This window comes from Bombyx mori, chromosome 23 (genome assembly GCF_030269925.1).
Source record: "Bombyx mori chromosome 23, ASM3026992v2".
In the NCBI taxonomy this organism is placed as follows: domain Eukaryota; kingdom Metazoa; phylum Arthropoda; class Insecta; order Lepidoptera; family Bombycidae; genus Bombyx; species Bombyx mori.
The window spans coordinates 21,536,568-21,554,173 of NC_085129.1; the positions used below are offsets into that span (position 1 = coordinate 21,536,568).

The following is a 17,606-nucleotide window of genomic DNA, read 5'->3' on the forward strand; positions in this document are numbered from 1 at the left end:
AAAAAAAAAAAAAAAAAAAAAGGTTAGGTTAGGTTAGGTTAGGTTTGGCACTATACGGCGCGCCCGTATGGTGCCACGCCCTGACCCGCCAGAACGTCGCGGCGCTGCGACGTCCGCAGCGCGCGATCGCGGTCAGGGCGATCCGAGGATACCGCACCGTCTCCTTCGAGGCGGCGTGCTTGCTCGCCGGGGCGCCACCCTGGGACCTGGAGGCGGAGGCGCTCGCTGCCGATTACCGGTGGCGTAGCGACCTCCGCTCTAGGGGGGAAAGGCGCCCCGGCGAAGGAGTAGTTCGAGCGCGGAGGCTCCAATCTCGGCGGTCCGTGCTGGAGGCGTGGTCTCGCCGCTTGGCGGACCCGTCGGCCGGCCTCCGTACCGTCGAGGCGGTCCGTCCGGTCCTCGCGGACTGGGTGGGCCGCGACCGCGGATGCCTCACCTTCCGGCTGACGCAGATGTTGACCGGCCATGGGTGTTTTGGCCGGTACCTCTTTAAGATAGCCGGAAGGGAACCGACGGCGCAGTGCCACCACTGCGCGGACCGCGACGAGGAAGACACAGCGGAACACACGCTGGCGCGTTGCTCTGGATTCGACGAGCAACGCGCCGCCCTCGTCGCGGTCATTGGAGAGGACCTCTCGCTGCCGCGCGTCGTGGCTACGATGCTCGGCAGCGACGCGTCCTGGAAGGCGATGCTCGACTTCTGCGAGTCCACCATATCGCAGAAGGAGGCGGCGGAGCGAGAGAGGGAGAGCTCTTCCCTTTCCGCACCGATCCGTCGCCGTCGAGCCGGGGGCCGGAGGCGGGAATACGCCCGTACGTCCCGGCCCCTGTAGGTGGCGGCCTCCCCCCGGTGAAGGTCAAGGGGCGACCTGAGGGGGTGAGGCCGCGCGGCGCGCTACCAGCACTCTAGCGCGCTGCCGTGGAGTGAATAGAGCGACCGGTCGACGGTGTATCGCGTCCCGACCCGGCAGGCTGGTTCTGGTCCAGCGGGGTATTCCGGGACACCAGCGGCACCGTCTGGGCGGCCCGACGGGCTGCCGTACCGAGACGTCCGACGTTTCAGAGCCTTCGATTCGCCTCGAAGGCTCCGTCGGCTGGGCGTCCTTGGGGTGAGCCGCGCCGTCTGGTTGTAGTGTTGACCGCGGTAGCCCCCCTACCTCATCCGGGTTCTGACCTCGGAGGGGATCGGACGTCGGGTGTAAGAGTGCAGGGGAGTCGTTTAGTGGGTGGGCTCTAAAATCCTTGGGCCCGCGGTCTGCTCACAACACCATGCAGATCGTTGAGTCTCACATACCCCGCGCGCCCCTTTTGCGCGGGGACCTCGTAGGAGGTTCGGCCCTCTACCCGAAAAAAAAAAAAAAAAAAAAAAAAAAAGGTTAGGTTAGGTTGGGGGAGTTTTGCTGGACTTCCACCGGGCGCGTCCGTAGGTGGCGGATAACGGGATCCTCTGGGAACAGTCCCACTCCCAGGGGTATCGTCCGATCTTTTTCGTTGCAAGGATTCTTAGGTGTTAGGGAGGTAGGTTAGGTGTAGGTGTAGGGTAGCCTAGTTAGGCTTTGCAACGAAAGAGATCGGATGACGCGGACCAAAACCAGCAGGGGGAGTTGCGGGCTCTCCACGCCCTTCACTCGCTGAAGGGTGTTCCTCCTGGAGACGCTCGGGCTCCCTCTCTTGTCCCCTTTCTTCCCCCTTTTTGTTTTTCGGGTCACGTCCGACCCGTTTCGGACGTAGCCCATGGGTGACGGTGGGCCACTTTTGGTCTGCCTTTTGATGGAGTAGTGAGCCGGCGTTGCTTATGCATCTTCCGGCCGCTGGTCGCCATGTCCCCGGCTTCGGCTACAGGGGCACGCCCTCCAGAGGGGGGCACCGGTATACCGGCGTGGCTTCGTCGTTGTTGCTCTTTTGAGCGTCGGGCGGTGGTCTGTCGTGTTGCTCGTTGCACTCGGCGGGCCGCCGGCCAACCCGTAATCCTCACCGCGTGGGGGACGGGGGCCGCTGCCGCGAGGCACGGGGCCGCGAGGACGTAAACCTCTTTAAAAAATGCCCCAATCCTAAGCTCTGGTGCCCGGCGATGGGATGAATGGCTGGAGGGAGTCCAGTCCCGAGGGTACCAACCAGACCCCAGGGGACCGACCCCTGGTTAATAAAAAAGGAAAACAATGAAATATGGCACTTGTTAAAAAATTATTACCCCAGGAGGGTACCTCCCGCTCCGCGGGAGGAGAATCCCTCCGTGCGGTCGAGGAATCGGCCGCACGCTGCCCCACCGTTTCTGGGGGGGGCAAACAATGCCACGATGAAGGGGGCGACAGCACGGGTCGCGTAAGGGATCGAGTTCCCACCGTGCTCCTCGAACGATGCGACAGCCTGTTCTCGCTTCACTCGGCGCGAAGCTCCGCGAGGGGCGACGCGTCCAGTGGGAGGGAGACGCCAGTGCTGTTCGCAGACAGCGCGCAAAAGCGGACTCGGCGGAAGCGGAAGTCGGCTCGACGGCCGGCGTCCTCCGCTCCGTCTGACTCGTCCGAGGGTGAGCCTGCCAGCGCCAAATATATGGCGTTGGCGGAAGGGCCGGCGACTGCTGCGGCGTCGCCCGCCACTGATTTAGAGACTCGTTCGTCTCGCGGACTGGCTGCTGCCTCCTCGGCGCAAACCAGGGCCGCCCGCCGTGAGGCCAACGAACCTATAAAAAACGGAGAGGTTGAGCATCTGGAGCGCTCCCTTACCGAGGTGGGTCCCTCCGACCCCCTCAGAACATGTGATATCGCCCAGAAATTAGTGGCTGCGGTAGTGAAGAAGTCGGCCAAGGGCCTAAAGGGCGACTGCGTGCGGGCCCTAAAATCGGCTACCTCCTCCCTGGAGGAGCAAATGGCAATTGCAGTAAGCCGCACCACGAATGATGAAACGGTGGGTCTACGAAAAACAGTGGACCTGCTGCACGCCCGACTGGCCCAAATCAGTGCCGAAAACGATCGCCTTCGGCAGGAGAACGGGCAGATGAAGGTCGACATGGCTGAGATGCGCACGCTCGTGAACGACTTAGTCGAGAAGCAGTGCAACTCGGCCCCTGCATCTACTCCGCTCGAGACAGAAGAGGCCAACGAGGCCGAGGAGTTGAGGCGGCGGCTCCTAATACAGGAGGCACGCAGCTCGAACGTGGAGCGTGCGAGACCGCCCCTCGCTCACGAGAGAAAGGGAGAAGCACCAACACCGGCACCCCGCAGGATCATGAAGACGACCGCCAGCTCTAACGCGGTATCAAGGGCCACCAAAACATATGGCGGCCCCAAAACCAAAATGGGCGTAACTCCTGCGGCACGTCCCGCCGCGATTGCTGCTGCGAGGGCAACAACGTCCGCCCCTCCGAAGACACCGGCGTCTGCTCCTGCCCCTACCCAGCCTGTGAAGGCGGGGCCTGGCAGGAGCCGGACTAAGAAAAATAGGAGCGTCAACGCCGCAAAACCGGCCCCGACCCCCCAGCCCCGCCCACTGCCCCCTGCCCCGGCCAATATGGAAGAGGCCTGGACGACGGTAGTGCGGCGTGGGCCTAGGAAAGTGGCGGCGCCTGCTGCGCCGCGTCCCAAGCCCGCCCCTACGGCCACCGCTCCCCGCCAAGAGGGTCGAGCGGAGCCGAGGGGCCAAAAAGGAAGAAGAGGAGCACGCAGAAAGCCGCGCGCCCCGCGGTCGGCTGCAGTGGTATTGGAGCTGCTGCCGGCCGCCAAAGAAAAGGGCATCACGTACCACGACGTGATGACCCAGGCGCGCGGCGGCGTAAATGTGGACGCCCTCGGCGTGGAGGGTGGCGTCAAGGTCCGGCAGACGGCCAACGGGGCTCGTCTTTTGGAGTGCCCCGGCGAAAACACGAACGCCGCGGCCGAAAAACTGGCGGCCCGGCTTCGAGAAATTCTGCCGGACCCCGAGATGGTGCGCATCGCGCGGCCCGTGAAGATGGGAGAAGTTAAAATCACGGGCCTCGACGAGTGCGCCACAAAGGAGGAGGTCGCCGCAGCCATTGCGTCGCAGGGCAACTGCGCCCTCGCCGACGTCAAAGTCGGAGAGCTCCGGGTGACATATTCCGGAACCCGGACGGCGTGGGCGCGTTGCCCGATTGCAACGGCGACCCTCCTGGCCACCCCTCCACAGGGGCGGCCTTCCGACAGCCCAGGAAGGCTGCGCGTGGGCTGGGTAGTGGCCCACGTGCAGCTGCAGGATGCCAGGCCGTGGCGTTGTCTTCGGTGCTTCGGCACCGGCCACGGCCTCGCCAAGTGCCCCTCGACCGTGGACCGCAGCGGCTTGTGTTTCCGCTGCGGCCAACCGGGGCACAAGGCAGCCTCCTGTACCACAGCCGCGCCGCACTGCGTCTTGTGCGACGCGGCCAAAAGGAAGGCCGACCACCGGGCCGGGGGCCCGGCGTGTAAATCCGCCCCCTCCTCTACAAAAACGAGGAGGGGCGGAAAGAAAAAGAAGCCGGCTGCAAAAAGGGCAGCCGGTGAGTCAGCTCCCGCCGCGGCACCAGAGCAGCCGCAGGGCGGGACAGACGAGGGAGCGATGGACGTAGCCCCGTAATGGGTTGCGTCCATCGCTTCCTCCAATGTAATTTGAACCACTCCGCCAGGGCACAGGATCTCCTCGTCCACACCATGGCGGAGTGGTCAATCGATGTTGCTGTCGCTGCGGAGCCGTATTTCGTCCCCACCGACCAGGACTGCTGGATGGGGGACGTCGACGGCTCCGTGGCCATTGTGTTGAGACAGTCCGCGGCGTTACCCCCCTTGGATATGGTGGCCAGGGGACCCGGGTACGTCGCGGCTAGGATCGACGGGACCGTCGTGATCGGGGCGTACTTTTCTCCGAACAGGAGCCTCGCCGAATTCGAACGGTTTCTGGGCGGGCTCGAGGCGCTTTTACACCGCCTCGGGTCCCGCCCTGTCATCGTCGCGGGGGACTTCAATGCCAAGTGCACGGCTTGGGGTTCCCCCCGCACGGATGCGCGAGGCGAGGCCCTTTCGGAGTGGGCGATCGCGATCGGCCTCTGTCTCCTAAACAGAGGCACGGTCGCGACTTGCGTGCGGTGGAACGGGCAATCTCACGTGGACGTTACGTTCGCGTCCCCGTCCGCCGTGCGCCGCACCCGCGGCTGGCGCGTACTCGAGGGGGCGGAGACGCTCTCGGACCACAGGTACGTCCGATTCGAGCTCTCCGCCTCCTCCTTGTCGTCGTCGTCAGCCGCGGGCGCCCGCGGTGAGGAAGAGCTCCCGCAAGGTGCGCCCCGTTCGTTCCCCAGGTGGGCCTTGAAACGAATGAACAAGGAGTTGCTGATGGAGGCGGCCGCTGTTGCTGCGTGGGCGCCAAAACCCGCGCGGCTCGCGGACGTGGATGCGGAGGTCGACTGGTTCCGGGGCACCATGGCAAACATTTGTGATGCCGCCATGCCCCGGGTCGGCCCCCGAGCACCACGTGGGGGTGCATTCTGGTGGTCGCCCGAGATCGCAAGACTCCGAGAGGAGTGCGTGAGGGCGCGCCGCCGGAGCGCACGCCACCGCCGCCGCCGTAGTCGCGACGCAACGTTCGCGGAGACGGCGGCCCGGCTGCACGCTGACTGTCGTCAAAAGCAGACGGCGTTGCAGCTGGCCATCGGCGAGGCCAAGAAGCAGAGCATGAAGACTCTCCTGGAGTCGCTCGACGAAGATCCCTGGGGGCGCCCATACAAGATGGTTCGCAGGAAACTGCAGCCGTGGGCGCTCCCGGTGACCGAGCGGCTCCAGCCTCGGCAGCTGCGGGAAATAGTTTCCGCGCTTTTCCCGCCAGCAGCGGGGGGAGACTTTGAGCCCCCCCAGATGGACGCCACGTGGGGCACGCCTCCGCGTCGCCCCAGCGTTCCCGCTGCCGAGGAGCCCCCTCCCCCTATCACGGGGGCGGAGATCCATGCGGCCGTGTCCAAAATGAGAGCGAAGGACACGGCCCCCGGCCCTGACGGCGTTCACGGCCGGGTCTGGAGCTTGGCCTTCGAGGCCCTAGGGGACCGGCTCGGGGGGCTTTTCGAAGCGTGCCTCGAGTCGGGACGGTTCCCGTCGAAATGGAAGACGGGCAGACTGGTCCTTCTGCGGAAGGACGGGCGCCCCGCGGACTCACCCGCGGGCTATCGCCCCATCGTGTTGCTGGACGAAGCGGGCAAGATGCTCGAGAGGATCGTCGCGGCCCGCATCGTCCGGCACCTGACCGAGACGGGTCCCGATCTTTCGGCGGAGCAATACGGCTTCAGAGAGGGCCGCTCGACTATCGACGCAATTCTGCGCGTGCGGGCCCTCTCCGACGAAGCCGTATCCCGGGGCGGGGTGGCGATGGCGCTATCCTTAGATGTAAGGAACGCCTTCAACACCCTGCCCTGGTCGGTGATTGCGGGGGCGCTGGAGTATCACGGCGTCCCCGCATACCTCCGCCGACTGATTGGCTCCTACCTCGAGGGCAGGTCGATCCAGTGCATCGGACACGGTGGGACGATGTACCGCTTCCCCGTCGAGCGCGGTGTTCCGCAGGGGTCTGTCCTGGGCCCCCTGCTGTGGAACATCGGCTACGACTGGGTCCTGCGGGGCGTCATTCGGGGTCCCCTCCCCGGGCTGAGCGTAATATGTTACGCCGACGACACGTTGGTCGTGGCTCCGGGGAGGGACTACCGGGAGTCTGCCCGTCTGGCGTGCGCAGGCGTGGCACACGTCGTCACTAGGATCCGACGGTTGGGGCTCGAGGTGGCGCTCGATAAAACCCAGGCCCTGCTTTTTCACGGGCCGGGACGAGCGCCGCCTGTGGGTGCCCACCTCGTGATCGGAGGCGTCCGCGTCGGGGTTGGGGTGACCGGTCTTCGGTACCTCGGCCTCGAACTGGATAGTCGGTGGAACTTCCGCGCTCACTTTGAGAAGTTGGGCCCTCGACTGATGGCGACGGCCGGCTCTCTGAGCCGGCTGCTTCCAAACGTCGGGGGTCCCGATCAGGTGGCGCGCCGCCTCTACATGGGGGTGGTGCGGTCGATGGCACTATACGGGGCTCCCGTATGGTGCCGCGCCCTGACCCGCAAGAACGTCGCGGCTCTGCGACGTCCGCAGCGTGCGATCGCGGTCAGGGCGATCCGAGGATACCGCACCGTCTCCTTCGAGGCGGCGTGCTTGCTCGCCGGGGCGCCACCCTGGGACCTGGAGGCGGAGGCGCTCGCTGCCGATTACAGGTGGCGTAGCGACCTCCGCTCTAGGGGGGAAGGGCGCCCCGGCGAAGGTGTAGTTCGAGCGCGGAGGCTCCACTCTCGGCGGTCCGTGCTGGAGGCGTGGTCTCGCCGCTTGGCGGACCCGTCGGCCGGCCTCCGAACCGTCGAGGCGGTCCGCCCGGTTCTCGCGGACTGGGTGGGCCGCGACCGCGGATGCCTCACCTTCCGGCTAACGCAGATGCTTACCGGCCATGGTTGTTTCGGCCGGTACTTGCACAAGATAGCCGGAAGGGAACCGACGGCGCAGTGCCACCACTGCGCGGACCGCGACGAGGAAGACACAGCGGAACACACGCTGGCGCGTTGCTCTGGATTCGACGAGCAACGCGCCGCCCTCGTCGCGGTCATTGGAGAGGACCTCTCGCTGCCGCGCGTCGTGGCTACGATGCTCGGCAGCGACGCGTCCTGGAAGGCGATGCTCGACTTCTGCGAGTCCACCATATCGCAGAAGGAGGCGGCGGAGCGAGAGAGGGAGAGCTCTTCCCTTTCCGCACCGATCCGTCGCCGTCGAGCCGGGGGCCGGAGGCGGGAATACGCCCGTACGTCCCGGCCCCTGTAGGTGGCGGCCTCCCCCCGGTGAAGGTCAAGGGGCGACCTGAGGGGGTGAGGCCGCGCGGCGCGCTACCAGCACTCTAGCGCGCTGCCGTGGAGTGAATAGAGCGACCGGTCGACGGTGTATCGCGTCCCGACCCGGCAGGCTGGTTCTGGTCCAGCGGGGTATTCCGGGACACCAGCGGCACCGTCTGGGCGGCCCGACGGGCTGCCGTACCGAGACGGCCGACGTTTCAGAGCCTTCGATTCGCCTCGAAGGCTCCGTCGGCTGGGCGTCCTTGGGGTGAGCCGCGCCGTCTGGTTGTAGTGTTGACCGCGGTAGCCCCCCTACCTCATCCGGGTTCTGACCTCGGAGGGGATCGGACGTCGGGTGTAAGAGTGCAGAGGAGTCGTTTAGTGGGTGGGCTCTAAAATCCTTGGGCCCGCGGTCTGCTCACAACACCATGCAGATCGTTGAGTCTCACATACCCCGCGCGCCCCTTTTGCGCGGGGACCTCGTAGGAGGTTCGGCCCTCTACCCGAAAAAAAAAAAAAAAAAAGGTTAGGTTAGGTTAGGTTAGGTTAGGTTAGGTTAGGTTAGGTTAGGTTTTTTTTTTTTTTTTTTTTTTTTTTTTTTTTTTTTTTTTTTTTTTTTTTTTTTTTTTTTTTTTTTTTTTTTTTTTTTTTTTTTTTTTTTTTTTTTTTTTTAATGCCTTTCCCCGATCGTGAGATCACCGGGTCTTTTTTAGTCTAAGTTACTCATTCATTCTAGTTCTCTCTTTTATGCTTCTCGCACTTTCATGCTTCATACTGTTTCTTTCTTGCATTCATCATCTGTCATACTTAGCCGGGTGGGACTCCCGCTACTTTAACCTACTATTGTTTTATTTTTCGGGGTAAATAACATTTTGCTCATTTATTCATAAATCAATTACAAAAATATTGTTTGAAACTTATGTCTATTTTGAAGCTTATACTATTTGGATCTTATCTTTATATAATTTTAACAATTTCAATATTATTATCTTATTCCTATGGTTTACATTTTAGCTTCTTATTCTATTGCTTATTATATTACGTGCTTATTCTACTTTTTTCTATGTTATTTGTTACATTTCTCTTCTAGTTCTATTCTAACAATACTTTTCAATTTTAATTTTATTTTCCAGGGAGCTGGACAGGAGAAGAGGAAGGTAAGTTTTAATTTATGTCAAGCCCATTTCCTTTGTTTTCTTATTTTTACTGCGTATATATATACTTTTGTTTTTGCTTAATATATTGTATGCTTATATCTAATATATCTTAATATTATTGTAAACATACTTTATTTTCTATTTATTTCTTTTTATTACTATTCCAATGATAGCTATGCAGTATTTCAAAAACTGATTTCTATTTGTGTCTATTATTATTTCATGCAGCGTGTCAAGTCCAATTTTTACGTCCAGCTTTTGCTCGATGTCATGTCTAGCCTGTGCAAAGATGGGACATTCCACCAGCACATGAGGAACGGTTTCTTTCACTGCTGGGTCGCAAATGCATGACGGGCTCTCTTTACACTTAAACCGACATAAGTATTCCGAGAACCCGCCATGCCCCGTCATGATTTGTGTGAGTATGTTACTGGGCTGTATCTTTCTCACTATTCTGTACGCCACCAATGCATCTGGGAAAAACAACTTAGTGACGGATGCCGTCTCGCCAGTTGTATAGCGCCGGTTCCATTCCTCAAGCGTGGTCATTCGTAGGCTTCGCTTGACGAATGAGATCGGGCAGCGATCGTAGTCTGGTCTTTTCCTGGAGTTTTCAGCGGCTTCCTTTGCAAGTCCGTCGGCCCTCTCATTGCCCTTCAGCCCTGCGTGAGCTTTTATCCAATGCAAGGTGACAGCCTTGCCTTGGAGTAACGAGGCTTTAATATTTTGTCTAGCTTCGACTGCCAGTGGATGGGGGCTATCATAGTTTGTTATGGTTTGGAGGGCCGACATGGAATCGCTATAAACTCCAAAAGATTTGCTTTTACTCTTCCTGACTTCCGTCGTCGCCACACACAGTGCCAGCAGCTCTGCTTGGTAGACCGTGCAGTAGTTTGACAGGGCAAGTTTGCGGGTCTTAGTCTCTGTGTCCCCTTTCCAAATCGACAGCGCGGCCCCCACTTTGCCTCCGATTTTACTTCCGTCTGTAAAAATACATTCGTCGTAGTCGCTGTTACCGTCGACTTGTTCTTGGTCCTCCAAGCAGACTATCTGCAGATCCGCACGTTCCACGGGGTGTGGCATCTCTGCAAAAGGTGTCATTTGCTCAATCTCCGCGTCAGCCAGTCCCGGCAGCAGTTGTCCCTTCTTGGCTTCGTATAATGAGGCCGCCTCACGAACTCGGAGGTCTAGGGGGAGCATACCCGCTAGGATCAGAGCTGAGTTAAGAGATACGGTGCGATACGCTTTGCATACCTTTTGTGCAATTCCCCTCTGCACAGCGGCTAATTGTTTAATTACGCCCAGTTTGGCGACTGCCGATACCCATACACTGGCGGCGTACAAGACTATGGGCTCTATGGTGGCGGTATATATTAATTTAATGACCTCGGGGTGTAGACCCCAACTGGCCCTGGCTGCTCTGGCTAGTTGTTTATACACCTCAATCGCTCTTCTGCAAACATTCGAGACGTGCGCGTTAAATGTCAACTTGTTGTCGACGGTTACCCCTAGAATCTTAATGTCTTCAGACATGGGAATGACTGTCCCGCCCATGTTCAGCCGTGGGATATCATATTTCAATCTCCTTGTAATGACCATAGCTTTAGTTTTTTGTGGTGCGAACTTCAGTTTGTTATTGATACCCCATTCCTGAACATGTTCGAGAGCCGCATTGGCCCGGTTTTCAATTTCCAACGCCGTGTCTCCGTCGAAAACAAGGACAACATCGTCTGCGAATGCCTGACAGTACACTTTTTGGGTGTCCAGACTTTTCAGGAGTGGGTCCAACAGGAGGTTCCACAGCACAGGGCCACCGATTGAGCCCTGCACACAGCCTTTGCTGGTATTGGTTAGGTTAGGTTAGGTTAGGTTAGGTTAGGTTAGGTTAGGTTAGGTTAGGTTAGGTTAGGTTAGGTTAGGTTAGGTTAGGTTAGGTTAGGTTAGGTTAGGTTAGGTTAGGTTAGGTTAGGTTAGGTTAGGTTAGGTTAGGTTAGGTTAGGTTAGGTTAGGTTAGGTTAGGTTAGGTTAGGTTAGGTTAGGTTAGGTTAGGTTAGGTTAGGTTAGGTTAGGTTAGGTTAGGTTAGGTTAGGTTAGGTTAGGTTAGGTTAGGTTAGGTTAGGTTAGGTTAGGTTAGGTTAGGTTAGGTTAGGTTAGGTTAGGTTAGGTTAGGTTAGGTTAGGTTAGGTTAGGTTAGGTTAGGTTAGGTTAGGTTAGGTTAGGTTAGGTTAGGTTAGGTTAGGTTAGGTTAGGTTAGGTTAGGTTAGGTTAGGTTAGGTTAGGTTAGGTTAGGTTAGGTTAGGTTAGGTTAGGTTAGGTTAGGTTAGGTTAGGTTAGGTTAGGTTAGGTTAGGTTAGGTTAGGTTAGGTTAGGTTAGGTTAGGTTAGGTTAGGTTAGGTTAGGTTAGGTTAGGTTAGGTTAGGTTAGGTTAGGTTAGGTTAGGTTAGGTTAGGTTAGGTTAGGTTAGGTTAGGTTAGGTTAGGTTAGGTTAGGTTAGGTTAGGTTAGGTTAGGTTAGGTTAGGTTAGGTTAGGTTAGGTTAGGTTAGGTTAGGTTAGGTTAGGTTAGGTTAGGTTAGGTTAGGTTAGGTTAGGTTAGGTTAGGTTAGGTTAGGTTAGGTTAGGTTAGGTTAGGTTAGGTTAGGTTAGGTTAGGTTAGGTTAGGTTAGGTTAGGTTAGGTTAGGTTAGGTTAGGTTAGGTTAGGTTAGGTTAGGTTAGGTTAGGTTAGGTTAGGTTAGGTTAGGTTAGGTTAGGTTAGGTTAGGTTAGGTTAGGTTAGGTTAGGTTAGGTTAGGTTAGGTTAGGTTAGGTTAGGTTAGGTTAGGTTAGGTTAGGTTAGGTTAGGTTAGGTTAGGTTAGGTTAGGTTAGGTTAGGTTAGGTTAGGTTAGGTTAGGTTAGGTTAGGTTAGGTTAGGTTAGGTTAGGTTAGGTTAGGTTAGGTTAGGTTAGGTTAGGTTAGGTTAGGTTAGGTTAGGTTAGGTTAGGTTAGGTTAGGTTAGGTTAGGTTAGGTTAGGTTAGGTTAGGTTAGGTTAGGTTAGGTTAGGTTAGGTTAGGTTAGGTTAGGTTAGGTTAGGTTAGGTTAGGTTAGGTTAGGTTAGGTTAGGTTAGGTTAGGTTAGGTTAGGTTAGGTTAGGTTAGGTTAGGTTAGGTTAGGTTAGGTTAGGTTAGGTTAGGTTAGGTTAGGTTAGGTTAGGTTAGGTTAGGTTAGGTTAGGTTAGGTTAGGTTAGGTTAGGTTAGGTTAGGTTAGGTTAGGTTAGGTTAGGTTAGGTTAGGTTAGGTTAGGTTAGGTTAGGTTAGGTTAGGTTAGGTTAGGTTAGGTTAGGTTAGGTTAGGTTAGGTTAGGTTAGGTTAGGTTAGGTTAGGTTAGGTTAGGTTAGGTTAGGTTAGGTTAGGTTAGGTTAGGTTAGGTTAGGTTAGGTTAGGTTAGGTTAGGTTAGGTTAGGTTAGGTTAGGTTAGGTTAGGTTAGGTTAGGTTAGGTTAGGTTAGGTTAGGTTAGGTTAGGTTAGGTTAGGTTAGGTTAGGTTAGGTTAGGTTAGGTTAGGTTAGGTTAGGTTAGGTTAGGTTAGGTTAGGTTAGGTTAGGTTAGGTTAGGTTAGGTTAGGTTAGGTTAGGTTAGGTTAGGTTAGGTTAGGTTAGGTTAGGTTAGGTTAGGTTAGGTTAGGTTAGGTTAGGTTAGGTTAGGTTAGGTTAGGTTAGGTTAGGTTAGGTTAGGTTAGGTTAGGTTAGGTTAGGTTAGGTTAGGTTAGGTTAGGTTAGGTTAGGTTAGGTTAGGTTAGGTTAGGTTAGGTTAGGTTAGGTTAGGTTAGGTTAGGTTAGGTTAGGTTAGGTTAGGTTAGGTTAGGTTAGGTTAGGTTAGGTTAGGTTAGGTTAGGTTAGGTTAGGTTAGGTTAGGTTAGGTTAGGTTAGGTTAGGTTAGGTTAGGTTAGGTTAGGTTAGGTTAGGTTAGGTTAGGTTAGGTTAGGTTAGGTTAGGTTAGGTTAGGTTAGGTTAGGTTAGGTTAGGTTAGGTTAGGTTAGGTTAGGTTAGGTTAGGTTAGGTTAGGTTAGGTTAGGTTAGGTTAGGTTAGGTTAGGTTAGGTTAGGTTAGGTTAGGTTAGGTTAGGTTAGGTTAGGTTAGGTTAGGTTAGGTTAGGTTAGGTTAGGTTAGGTTAGGTTAGGTTAGGTTAGGTTAGGTTAGGTTAGGTTAGGTTAGGTTAGGTTAGGTTAGGTTAGGTTAGGTTAGGTTAGGTTAGGTTAGGTTAGGTTAGGTTAGGTTAGGTTAGGTTAGGTTAGGTTAGGTTAGGTTAGGTTAGGTTAGGTTAGGTTAGGTTAGGTTAGGTTAGGTTAGGTTAGGTTAGGTTAGGTTAGGTTAGGTTAGGTTAGGTTAGGTTAGGTTAGGTTAGGTTAGGTTAGGTTAGGTTAGGTTAGGTTAGGTTAGGTTAGGTTAGGTTAGGTTAGGTTAGGTTAGGTTAGGTTAGGTTAGGTTAGGTTAGGTTAGGTTAGGTTAGGTTAGGTTAGGTTAGGTTAGGTTAGGTTAGGTTAGGTTAGGTTAGGTTAGGTTAGGTTAGGTTAGGTTAGGTTAGGTTAGGTTAGGTTAGGTTAGGTTAGGTTAGGTTAGGTTAGGTTAGGTTAGGTTAGGTTAGGTTAGGTTAGGTTAGGTTAGGTTAGGTTAGGTTAGGTTAGGTTAGGTTAGGTTAGGTTAGGTTAGGTTAGGTTAGGTTAGGTTAGGTTAGGTTAGGTTAGGTTAGGTTAGGTTAGGTTAGGTTAGGTTAGGTTAGGTTAGGTTAGGTTAGGTTAGGTTAGGTTAGGTTAGGTTAGGTTAGGTTAGGTTAGGTTAGGTTAGGTTAGGTTAGGTTAGGTTAGGTTAGGTTAGGTTAGGTTAGGTTAGGTTAGGTTAGGTTAGGTTAGGTTAGGTTAGGTTAGGTTAGGTTAGGTTAGGTTAGGTTAGGTTAGGTTAGGTTAGGTTAGGTTAGGTTAGGTTAGGTTAGGTTAGGTTAGGTTAGGTTAGGTTAGGTTAGGTTAGGTTAGGTTAGGTTAGGTTAGGTTAGGTTAGGTTAGGTTAGGTTAGGTTAGGTTAGGTTAGGTTAGGTTAGGTTAGGTTAGGTTAGGTTAGGTTAGGTTAGGTTAGGTTAGGTTAGGTTAGGTTAGGTTAGGTTAGGTTAGGTTAGGTTAGGTTAGGTTAGGTTAGGTTAGGTTAGGTTAGGTTAGGTTAGGTTAGGTTAGGTTAGGTTAGGTTAGGTTAGGTTAGGTTAGGTTAGGTTAGGTTAGGTTAGGTTAGGTTAGGTTAGGTTAGGTTAGGTTAGGTTAGGTTAGGTTAGGTTAGGTTAGGTTAGGTTAGGTTAGGTTAGGTTAGGTTAGGTTAGGTTAGGTTAGGTTAGGTTAGGTTAGGTTAGGTTAGGTTAGGTTAGGTTAGGTTAGGTTAGGTTAGGTTAGGTTAGGTTAGGTTAGGTTAGGTTAGGTTAGGTTAGGTTAGGTTAGGTTAGGTTAGGTTAGGTTAGGTTAGGTTAGGTTAGGTTAGGTTAGGTTAGGTTAGGTTAGGTTAGGTTAGGTTAGGTTAGGTTAGGTTAGGTTAGGTTAGGTTAGGTTAGGTTAGGTTAGGTTAGGTTAGGTTAGGTTAGGTTAGGTTAGGTTAGGTTAGGTTAGGTTAGGTTAGGTTAGGTTAGGTTAGGTTAGGTTAGGTTAGGTTAGGTTAGGTTAGGTTAGGTTAGGTTAGGTTAGGTTAGGTTAGGTTAGGTTAGGTTAGGTTAGGTTAGGTTAGGTTAGGTTAGGTTAGGTTAGGTTAGGTTAGGTTAGGTTAGGTTAGGTTAGGTTAGGTTAGGTTAGGTTAGGTTAGGTTAGGTTAGGTTAGGTTAGGTTAGGTTAGGTTAGGTTAGGTTAGGTTAGGTTAGGTTAGGTTAGGTTAGGTTAGGTTAGGTTAGGTTAGGTTAGGTTAGGTTAGGTTAGGTTAGGTTAGGTTAGGTTAGGTTAGGTTAGGTTAGGTTAGGTTAGGTTAGGTTAGGTTAGGTTAGGTTAGGTTAGGTTAGGTTAGGTTAGGTTAGGTTAGGTTAGGTTAGGTTAGGTTAGGTTAGGTTAGGTTAGGTTAGGTTAGGTTAGGTTAGGTTAGGTTAGGTTAGGTTAGGTTAGGTTAGGTTAGGTTAGGTTAGGTTAGGTTAGGTTAGGTTAGGTTAGGTTAGGTTAGGTTAGGTTAGGTTAGGTTAGGTTAGGTTAGGTTAGGTTAGGTTAGGTTAGGTTAGGTTAGGTTAGGTTAGGTTAGGTTAGGTTAGGTTAGGTTAGGTTAGGTTAGGTTAGGTTAGGTTAGGTTAGGTTAGGTTAGGTTAGGTTAGGTTAGGTTAGGTTAGGTTAGGTTAGGTTAGGTTAGGTTAGGTTAGGTTAGGTTAGGTTAGGTTAGGTTAGGTTAGGTTAGGTTAGGTTAGGTTAGGTTAGGTTAGGTTAGGTTAGGTTAGGTTAGGTTAGGTTAGGTTAGGTTAGGTTAGGTTAGGTTAGGTTAGGTTAGGTTAGGTTAGGTTAGGTTAGGTTAGGTTAGGTTAGGTTAGGTTAGGTTAGGTTAGGTTAGGTTAGGTTAGGTTAGGTTAGGTTAGGTTAGGTTAGGTTAGGTTAGGTTAGGTTAGGTTAGGTTAGGTTAGGTTAGGTTAGGTTAGGTTAGGTTAGGTTAGGTTAGGTTAGGTTAGGTTAGGTTAGGTTAGGTTAGGTTAGGTTAGGTTAGGTTAGGTTAGGTTAGGTTAGGTTAGGTTAGGTTAGGTTAGGTTAGGTTAGGTTAGGTTAGGTTAGGTTAGGTTAGGTTAGGTTAGGTTAGGTTAGGTTAGGTTAGGTTAGGTTAGGTTAGGTTAGGTTAGGTTAGGTTAGGTTAGGTTAGGTTAGGTTAGGTTAGGTTAGGTTAGGTTAGGTTAGGTTAGGTTAGGTTAGGTTAGGTTAGGTTAGGTTAGGTTAGGTTAGGTTAGGTTAGGTTAGGTTAGGTTAGGTTAGGTTAGGTTAGGTTAGGTTAGGTTAGGTTAGGTTAGGTTAGGTTAGGTTAGGTTAGGTTAGGTTAGGTTAGGTTAGGTTAGGTTAGGTTAGGTTAGGTTAGGTTAGGTTAGGTTAGGTTAGGTTAGGTTAGGTTAGGTTAGGTTAGGTTAGGTTAGGTTAGGTTAGGTTAGGTTAGGTTAGGTTAGGTTAGGTTAGGTTAGGTTAGGTTAGGTTAGGTTAGGTTAGGTTAGGTTAGGTTAGGTTAGGTTAGGTTAGGTTAGGTTAGGTTAGGTTAGGTTAGGTTAGGTTAGGTTAGGTTAGGTTAGGTTAGGTTAGGTTAGGTTAGGTTAGGTTAGGTTAGGTTAGGTTAGGTTAGGTTAGGTTAGGTTAGGTTAGGTTAGGTTAGGTTAGGTTAGGTTAGGTTAGGTTAGGTTAGGTTAGGTTAGGTTAGGTTAGGTTAGGTTAGGTTAGGTTAGGTTAGGTTAGGTTAGGTTAGGTTAGGTTAGGTTAGGTTAGGTTAGGTTAGGTTAGGTTAGGTTAGGTTAGGTTAGGTTAGGTTAGGTTAGGTTAGGTTAGGTTAGGTTAGGTTAGGTTAGGTTAGGTTAGGTTAGGTTAGGTTAGGTTAGGTTAGGTTAGGTTAGGTTAGGTTAGGTTAGGTTAGGTTAGGTTAGGTTAGGTTAGGTTAGGTTAGGTTAGGTTAGGTTAGGTTAGGTTAGGTTAGGTTAGGTTAGGTTAGGTTAGGTTAGGTTAGGTTAGGTTAGGTTAGGTTAGGTTAGGTTAGGTTAGGTTAGGTTAGGTTAGGTTAGGTTAGGTTAGGTTAGGTTAGGTTAGGTTAGGTTAGGTTAGGTTAGGTTAGGTTAGGTTAGGTTAGGTTAGGTTAGGTTAGGTTAGGTTAGGTTAGGTTAGGTTAGGTTAGGTTAGGTTAGGTTAGGTTAGGTTAGGTTAGGTTAGGTTAGGTTAGGTTAGGTTAGGTTAGGTTAGGTTAGGTTAGGTTAGGTTAGGTTAGGTTAGGTTAGGTTAGGTTAGGTTAGGTTAGGTTAGGTTAGGTTAGGTTAGGTTAGGTTAGGTTAGGTTAGGTTAGGTTAGGTTAGGTTAGGTTAGGTTAGGTTAGGTTAGGTTAGGTTAGGTTAGGTTAGGTTAGGTTAGGTTAGGTTAGGTTAGGTTAGGTTAGGTTAGGTTAGGTTAGGTTAGGTTAGGTTAGGTTAGGTTAGGTTAGGTTAGGTTAGGTTAGGTTAGGTTAGGTTAGGTTAGGTTAGGTTAGGTTAGGTTAGGTTAGGTTAGGTTAGGTTAGGTTAGGTTAGGTTAGGTTAGGTTAGGTTAGGTTAGGTTAGGTTAGGTTAGGTTAGGTTAGGTTAGGTTAGGTTAGGTTAGGTTAGGTTAGGTTAGGTTAGGTTAGGTTAGGTTAGGTTAGGTTAGGTTAGGTTAGGTTAGGTTAGGTTAGGTTAGGTTAGGTTAGGTTAGGTTAGGTTAGGTTAGGTTAGGTTAGGTTAGGTTAGGTTAGGTTAGGTTAGGTTAGGTTAGGTTAGGTTAGGTTAGGTTAGGTTAGGTTAGGTTAGGTTAGGTTAGGTTAGGTTAGGTTAGGTTAGGTTAGGTTAGGTTAGGTTAGGTTAGGTTAGGTTAGGTTAGGTTAGGTTAGGTTAGGTTAGGTTAGGTTAGGTTAGGTTAGGTTAGGTTAGGTTAGGTTAGGTTAGGTTAGGTTAGGTTAGGTTAGG

At 52.3% G+C, this 17,606-nt stretch overlaps 1 protein-coding gene across 1 annotated transcript; it reads right to left on the reverse strand.

Annotated features, from left to right (window-relative positions):
- Positions 1 to 9,114: 9,114 nt before the first annotated feature.
- Positions 9,115 to 10,800, reverse strand: LOC134201168 (uncharacterized; the record flags this gene model as incomplete). Its single annotated transcript, XM_062675492.1, has 1 exon — positions 9,115 to 10,800. A coding segment is annotated over one exon (1,686 nt), but the record flags the coding sequence as incomplete, so codon positions are not given.
- Between the last annotated feature and the right edge of the window lie 6,806 nt (positions 10,801 to 17,606).